We start from the raw sequence: 8,581 nt of genomic DNA on the forward strand, positions 1-8,581 counted from the left end.
CAATGGTGGGCGACTGCTTAGCACATCCGCCTCGCAGTGGAGAGGTCCTGGGTTCGATTCTGGCTGTGGCCTTCCTGTGTGGAGTTTGCTGTTCTCCCTGTGCCCATGTGGGTTTTCTCCGGGTACTCTGGTTTCCTCCCACATTCCAAAAACATGCATGGCAGGTCAATGGCGCACCCTAAATTGTCCCTAATTGAGTGTGAGCGTAGATGGTTGTTCGTCTCTGTGTGCCCTGCGATTGGCTGGCAACTAGTTCAGGGTGCACCTCGCCCATTGCTTGAAGACAGCTGGGATCGGTTCCAGCACAGAGGGATAAGTAAAATCATCAATTTCTTGATCACTGAAATTTCTGTTCATTTCAATGTGAAAGTTAAGTAATCATCAATCAGCAAAATGGAGCGTACAAGTCGGCTGCATTGATCAAGGAGGCTGTTGATTCACTCTGAGCATAGTTTGTGGTCTAAATACGAAGAGCGTGACATCATCTTTGGGAAATGGAGCTGCCGCTCTTGGATACCACTCCTCCAGGAAGTAGTATTCTGCCGAGTACTCCACTGCCGTTGAAACAAAAGTGCGATCTGCAAATCTGCTTTCTATAGTTTTTAAATTTCCTCGTAAATGTGCACTCGGGCGGCAACGGTGGGCGACTGCTTAGCACATCCGCCTCGCAGTGGAGAGGTCCTGGGTTCGATTCTGGCTGTGGCCTTCCTGTGTGGAGTTTGCTGTTCTCCCTGTGCCCATGTGGGTTTTCTCCGGGTACTCTGGTTTCCTCCCACATTCCAAAAACATGCATGGCAGGTCAATGGCGCACCCTAAATTGTCCCTAATTGAGTGTGAGCGTAGATGGTTGTTCGTCTCTGTGTGCCCTGCGATTGGCTGGCAACTAGTTCAGGGTGCACCTCGCCCATTGCTTGAAGACAGCTGGGATCGGTTCCAGCACACCGGCGATACTCGTGAGGATAAAGCGGTTCAGATAATGGATGGATGGATATAAACTCTTACTACAAGTCTTGAAAATGAATATGTTCTGAATAACAATGATATTTTTTGCACTTGCGCGCCTTCTCTTTGCCAAATTGGGCTGTTTCGGATCCAAAACGGTTGTAAGAAACCACCTTTGTGTCAGTTTGAAGATGGCAGGATGCACTGACGCCTACTGTACGTATGTGTACTCATAAACAACGTGACATGAGCGCTCACCAAATCAAAGCGTGAACTGCTTGTCTCTTTCGAAGACCACCGCACTTTGCTTTCAAACGTGAATATGAAATATGAACATTTCAGATAAGATGCGATTGGTCTCCCGACAGGGTGCAGGTGGAGTTCTACGTGAACGAAAACACCTTTAAGGAGAGGCTGAAGCTTTTCTTCATCAAAAACCAAAGGTCAAGTAAGTAGAGCAGCCAACGCAATATCCGGCAAAGCAAATGGTTGAAGGCTCACAGTGCATATTCGCTCGATGATGAAGCATCCAATCTCTGTCTCACTTGGGCTTTTGATAATTACATTAGGCCTCATATTGTGGCTATAATTCGTTGTTGAGAGGAAGGGTGGCAAATTGTTCTAATGAGGAAATGAAACAAACAAAGGATCAAAACATCTCTCACACCGGTTGTCCTTCGGTAAAGCTCTCAGGATCCGCTCCATTAATGGAGCCCTTCCACAAAAGGCGACAGAATTTAATGAAAATGTCATTGTTTGCTGCGGGGCCACATTGTTACCGATCGATGCTCAGCCGCTGCCAAATCATTTTAAAACTCATTGAATGCCGAGAACGTTTTTTCATGTTTTTCAAGAATCCAGGCACTCAATCCCAGGTACGTTTTTTTTTTTTTTTTTTATTCACGTGGGAAGGTAAAGAAGGTTCTGAAAATGGCTGGCACGCAATGAGTAAACATCGACGCCAGCCTTGCCTCAGCAATCGGGCAACACAGCTGGCACCGCCATCTGGTCAGCAAAAGCCACTGCCGCCCACTTTCTGATTAATCGTCATCAATCACTGAATTTGTTTAACAGTGAAAGTTATGTCGTGCTATTCTTTTAGGATATGAAAGCTAATCTCCTGATGGAAATTAGTGGTGACGGAATGCGAGAACAGTGGGAAGTTCTATTATCCACACCTCACCACAAAATAACAACGCTGAGCCCATAAAGGTGGAAATGTAGTGGACGCATGCTTAAAGCGGACATATGTTGTGCACGGTCAAGTGTTTTTGCGTTTCCACAGGCTTGAGGATCCGCCTGTTCAACTTCTCCCTGAAGATCCTCACCTGCGTCCTCTACACCGTGAGAGTCACCCTAGACGACCCCAAGGAGACTCATGGAAACCCATGGTGAGGGTCACCAAAGTTCATTCATCACCTCTTTATACTGATGGATTTGACTGGACAAAAGGGACATTTTGTATGATCAAGCAGATGAATTAAAGAAGTGCACATTAACTCCTGGTCATATTTGATGTGAGTCATGTATTCATGCTCTTTTTCTTTTTTTTTTCTAGTCACAGTGCAATCATTCGAAATGCCAGCTGGCCAAATTCGGCAGCGGAGTCACCAGAAATCAACTGGTACGTTCACCCGTCTACTGCAACATACAGTGGTACCTTGACTATTGAGTTTAATTCATTCTATTTCACAAATCAACAAAATAAATACAAATCCTATTAATTCTCTCCAGCGCCCCCATCCGAAAAAAAAATTGTGGGTGATTTTATTTTATTTTTTTGTTATTTATTTATTTATTTATTTATTTATTTATTTATTTATTTATTTATTTATTTATTTATTTATCATGAATTCATGCATTAATTCAGTGAGCATGTTTCATGTGCATTCCCTTGGCCACCAGGAGGCAGTATAAAACATACAGAAACCTCACTTCCACTGACCTCTATCCGCTTTTTTCCCCTTTCCCGCCACAGTTTCCCCACTTTCAGCAACTTCTTTGGATTTTCATAGACAACTTAGAAATTATTTAACACCCTTGGTTGGCCTTGATTCACTCTTTACGCCTCATTATAATGTGTAGAAGTACAACCCATGTAACAGTCTTGCCAGGCACACATCACTCACATTGATTTTGATTTCAAGCTTTATTTCAATGAACATCATCCACTTCCTCACTTTCGTTGTTCACATGGTTCAAAAAAAAAGATACCTGCATGTCATCAAGTGGTTGTCATCGCTCAGCATTAAGATGTACTGCATGTCTAGTATCTTGCACTAATGGACTCGTACTTTTTAAAAGGAAGTTGATTTTATGGGTGACGAGACCTGATCCATTGTGGGCAATACAGGTGAGTGTATACATTTTTTTCATGTGATTTGTCAAGATTAGCACGCTGTGTCAGTGGTTAGCATTTTTGCCTCACAGTTCTGAGTTTAGGACTTCAAATCGGCCTTCCTGCGCATTCATTTTAGGTTCACTGAAGATTCTAAATGGCCCATAAGTTTGACTGTGAGCATAAATGTTTGTTTGTCTAAATGTGCTCTGCGATTGGCTGGCGATAAGCCAGCTGGGATCGGCTCCAGCTCACCTCTAACCCTAATGAGGACAAGCACTTAAGTAAATGGATGGAGGCATTTATTTTATCATATTCAATTTTGATCTTCTCTGACTTGTGTTTGTGTTACGTGGCTTTTACATACACACACACACAGCACAACACATTTCTTTAATTCCAAAGTTTCACTGAACTCTTCTTCTGTTGCACTTCAGGTGACAGTGGCTTTAATCAGTTTCTTGGAGACCATGCTGATCACATATCTCAGCTACAAGGTAAAGAAAGAACAGTTTGCGGCTTCCAAACGTGTCTTAATGCCTGCCCCCAAGTTTGTTTAGCCGTTTACCGCGGCTACAATTAAAAACCTCGTACCAAGACATCATGTCAGATTCAAATTTGGCAATGACAAGTTGATTCACTGACTTCTGATCTTTACTTGTGCACATTGAGCACAGCGGGGCTTGACTTATGAGTTTAATTCATTTTGTGACCAGACTCCGAATTCAAGACACTTGCATCTACTGTTAAATCCTCTTTCTCCAGTGAAACAGAATAATCAAAAATAAGCGTCGCAACAGCTCAGTAAGCTGCAGTAAATTGGTTTTAGCGGTGGATAAAGAATAGATATTCCTGTGTGAATTTTATTCTTGTGTAAAGTTATTGTGTTGTATATCTACATGTGTTGCTGTGCCGTTAGTGTTTAAATAGCCATTTCCCTAAGGATTATAAGTACCACAGTACTGATGTTGCATTGTGCATCGTGATGGCATTAATCTAACGTACCTCTGTAAGGCAAAGAGATGTGGCTTGGTTCAATATGCAATGTGTAATTTTCTTTGTTTTATGTTTCGTTTGACAGTAAACTTTAACTGTGGCATAAAACAGCTTGAAACAAGCATTGGCCCTCTTTGAAGAATTGTTCACTTCCTGCCAAACTGCTGCTTATTCAGAAGATTGCCGCAACCACCTCGTGCTTGTTACTCAAATTTTAATTCGCTCGCAAAGACAAAGCTTAAATAGTCTAGCCTAAGTCAGGCTAGCACGGTGTTTGAGTTGTCGCCAAGCTTTTTATTATTGTGGACTTCAGTATTTTTGTAATCATCATCATTATTATGGATCTTCAGTAATTTGGTGTAGATCGTTTGTATATATAATTACACAGAAAAATAATCTGGGCAAAATAGCAGAAGGTGGAACATTTTTCTATTTTATTTTATTTTTTTACTCTCGCACCACAATTATTTACCGATCATCAATTTGCTCCACAGGGCAACATTTGGGAGCAGCTATTCCAGATATCCTTCATATTGGAGATGATCAATACAGTGCCATTTATTATCACAGTAAGTCATGAGCGCGGGCCTTTCTTTCGACTCTAAATCTGTTTGGTATCTCATGGTTGTGTTCGATCGGTGGACGAAAACACCCCATCATTGACTGACTCACCTTATGCCTGTGCTTTTTCCAGATCTTCTGGCCTCCTTTGCGAAACATATTTGTTCCTGTTTTTCTAAACTGCTGGCTAGCCAAAGGAGCGCTGGAAAACATGATCGTAAGTATCCATTTGAGATATGGAGACAAAATCATTCTTTCACCCTGAATTTTGAGAATGTTTCCTAAAATGACCCAACATACACAAAAAATCAAAATGTTTTAAAACATACAAGTGCTACAACGGTTGAGTACACTGAGGCTTTTCCGAGTCCTGTTTGACCATGGTGTGAGAGAATCTCAAAACAGTGAAAGAGTAAATCAAAAGTTATGACGGTAACCACGTTTCTGTGACTCCCGAATGACATTCGGAATACTTGTGTTCATGCAAGAAGAGTCTGTAGGAAACGAAATTCTGGTGACACCAAAACATATACCCGTCCAGGGTCATCCAGAGGTCACAGGTTTGGTCAGGTGACTGCCGCAACCTGAGCACTTTGGCACTGTGATGTCATTTTGGGTCGACGGCAAGTGGTAGTACAAGACAAAATGGCCGCCCCCTCTCAGTGAATTGTTTATCATGGCCGTACCTAAAATATGTATTAATTTGTTGAAGAAAAGGTGTTGCCAAATCTTAACATTCAACCTTGCTGGTGGAGCATCCACTTACCACATTCAGGATGTAAGGTAGGTAAAAAGTGGCATGAGATTCTGAGGAAGCGCTTCCGGCCAGTGAGGTTGTCAGCCAGCTGGTGTAAACCGCTGCCAAGCAGAATAAGGCCATGCCGAACAGGTGGCGAGATTTCAAGCATGCTAACATGGAACAACTGTGAACAACAACTATTGATGTAACAGGAGGGGGGACAAGTCAAGATGAGCGGTGAAAACTAGCTTCTTGTGTCGTGTCCTCAGAATGACTTCCACCGTGCCATACAAAGGACACACTCGGCCATGTTCAACCAGGTGTTCATCCTCTTCTGCACTTTACTGTGTCTGGTTTTCACCGGGTGAGTGAATATCGACTCAAGAGCGCCGCCATCAATGTTACGCATGTCATGAGAACTCACTGTGCTATTTTGTTACATTGTCAGTAAAATAACCTGTTTCAACGTCTGACATTTATATCTTGATGTCTGGCATTTGACTTTTTCTTTAGGTCTAAATCTTTAAATCACGCTAATGGAGCTAAACAGATATACCCATCCATACTTTTGCATTAATTTAGCAGCGGGTAGTTTCGAAACAGAATTATGTCTTGTCACCAGTTGCATCGGTTTCCTCATTCTTTGCCACAATTGGTTTTTACATCGGTCAATATCTTACCTCTCAATAAGAATACACAAATACTAAATATGTTCTTCTTTGAGCTGCAACCAGTCAAGCAGTATGAATCATATTTTAGTTTTTAGTTTTTTTTTTTTTTTTTTTAATTCTTCACCTTAGTTTTGGTATTGCCGGATTCTATTTTCCTTTGTGGGGACACGATAGCCGGCAATGTAGACTTTTACATTTTTTTCGGCTTTGAAGTGGCGTTGACCCATCGCACACATTAAATCACCAAAAATCGTATTAATACAAGCGGTCAATTTGTAAATGGCGTCGCTACTTCAATCATGGAGACTTTGATTCTGATTACAGAAGCAACTTCCTTCGGCTCATTTTTTTGAGAGCACATTTGTGTTGTTCCATTTGTCTTCAGTGCTTGTGGCATCCAGCACCTAGAGAGAGCTGGAAAGCACCTGACCCTGTTTGACTCCTTTTACTTCTGCATCGTGACCTTCTCCACCGTGGGCTACGGAGATGTGACGCCTCAGATCTGGCCCTCACAGCTACTGGTGGTCATCCTCATCTGCGTGGCCCTGGTGGTGCTCCCGCTGCAGGTAGCAAGTCAACACCGGTGTCTCGAGGGGCTTCGCTGCTTCGTTCTTTTTCGTGTCTTTCGGCCTTAAAATCGTATTTTTGTTTTTCAGTTTGAAGAGCTTGCGTACCTGTGGATGGAGAGCCAGAAATTAGGCGGAAACTACAGTCGCCACCGAGCACAGACGGAGAAGCATGTGGTGTTGTGTGTCAGCTCGCTGAAGATAGACCTGCTGATGGATTTCCTCAATGAGTTCTATGCTCATCCCAGGTTGCAGGTACAGTTTAGAGAGAGCGAATAGCGGGCTTTGTCTTTTTGCATATTGCTCGATGAGTGTTTACTCTTTTTATAGCATCGTGACTTTCGTCTGTCTTGCAGGATTATTACGTGGTGATCCTGTGTCCCACCGATATAGACATTCAGGTTCGCCGCATTCTCCAGATACCGCTGTGGTCCCAGAGGGTCATCTACCTTCAAGGATCCGCTCTCAAAGACCAGGACCTGATGAGGGCCAAGTGAGTCTTACAAGGATGCCGCGTTAGCCACCGCTGACATGTAACTTGTCTTTGAAAGTATCAAATTCTCTGCGGATGAAACATACCTATAATTGATCGACTGATTGATTGATTCAATCAATTTCAATTTAAAAAAGAAACAAAAAAAAAACAGTTAATTCACAGTTTTTTTCAAGGAGACAAGTGAATCAAAAAGATGTCGGGTACATCTCATCTTAAGCTACATTGTATCAAGCCTGTGCTCCTTTTTTTAATATAACAAAACCTGCAACAGTTTAAAATCAGAAACTCGAAATAATGTGACAGTAGTCGTCATGTTTTTTTTTCGGGGTTCATGTATGTACGTGTATGTATAATACTGCCCCCTGTTGGTCAAGTCACACACACCAGAAGTAGTCGCACAATCGTTGAATGAAATCATGATGCACAAACTGTTTTGATTGTTTTCATTTGATTTTATTATGTTGTTACTGTGGTGTATATTTTTTATAAATTGCAATACCGTAGAGTGCCATACAAAATTGCTGTTTTAGCGAGGGTTTGAACAGATAAATAGCATTTCTATTCATTTTAATGTGGAAAGATTTGAGAGGCAAAAGTGTTTTGAGTTGCAAGCTTGATCACGGGACTAATTAAACTGTTCAACCAAGGCACCACTGAAATCTCATTTTAGTGATATAGAATTAGTTGCTGTTAATGATTGTCAACCATCTGTTTCAGAATGGACGATGCCGAGGCTTGTTTCATCCTCAGCAGCAGGAATGAGGGTGACCGAACTGCTGCAGTAAGTCACAAAACCACTTGTCAAACTCAAACTGTGACACATCACACAATGGAGCAATTTATTTATTTTAATTTTTTTGTACCTCGACACACTGTTAAAAAGTGTCTTTGCACCTCAGAGGAAAGCATTGCTCGACGCAGTTATTGGATTATTTATGATTGTTTTCTGTTGAACTCACTTGGGTGCCTCTCCTCCACAGGACCATCAGACTATTTTGAGGGCTTGGGCCGCAAAGGACTTTGCTCCTAACTGTCCGCTCTACGTACAGATTCTCAAGCCAGAAAACAAATTCCACGTTAAATTTGCCGGTAAGTACCTACAGATTTCCTTTTTGGAAAAAAAAATCTATGGGCACCTTAAGAAAATAATCAATCCATCGTGGAGTGGGACATTTCTGGTACATTTTCTGGCACGTTTTCAGGACTTTTCGATGGAAGTCAAACTGGGGAATTTTGGAAAGGCATTATTTTCAAATATACTGTACAAAAAAA

The 8,581-nt window shown here is 41.9% G+C and overlaps 1 protein-coding gene across 1 annotated transcript in view; it reads left to right on the forward strand.

The window, feature by feature from the left end:
• LOC109525351 (potassium channel subfamily T member 1-like) overlaps window positions 1-8,581 on the forward strand; it is an 86,193-nt gene that overhangs the window by 29,769 nt on the left and 47,843 nt on the right. The window contains exons 4-16 of the mRNA XM_019885787.1: window positions 1,311-1,390; window positions 2,228-2,333; window positions 2,501-2,566; window positions 3,247-3,295; window positions 3,718-3,777; window positions 4,771-4,845; window positions 4,971-5,054; window positions 5,846-5,940; window positions 6,633-6,813; window positions 6,904-7,068; window positions 7,170-7,306; window positions 8,027-8,090; window positions 8,290-8,398. Coding sequence (XP_019741346.1) covers window positions 1,311-1,390; window positions 2,228-2,333; window positions 2,501-2,566; window positions 3,247-3,295; window positions 3,718-3,777; window positions 4,771-4,845; window positions 4,971-5,054; window positions 5,846-5,940; window positions 6,633-6,813; window positions 6,904-7,068; window positions 7,170-7,306; window positions 8,027-8,090; window positions 8,290-8,398 — 1,271 coding nt within the window. The remainder of the gene's footprint in view (window positions 1-1,310; window positions 1,391-2,227; window positions 2,334-2,500; window positions 2,567-3,246; window positions 3,296-3,717; window positions 3,778-4,770; window positions 4,846-4,970; window positions 5,055-5,845; window positions 5,941-6,632; window positions 6,814-6,903; window positions 7,069-7,169; window positions 7,307-8,026; window positions 8,091-8,289; window positions 8,399-8,581) is intronic.

Source organism: Hippocampus comes, unplaced genomic scaffold, assembly GCF_001891065.2.
Source record: "Hippocampus comes isolate QL1 unplaced genomic scaffold, H_comes_QL1_v1.1 scaffold78, whole genome shotgun sequence".
In the NCBI taxonomy this organism is placed as follows: Eukaryota; Metazoa; Chordata; class Actinopteri; order Syngnathiformes; family Syngnathidae; genus Hippocampus; species Hippocampus comes.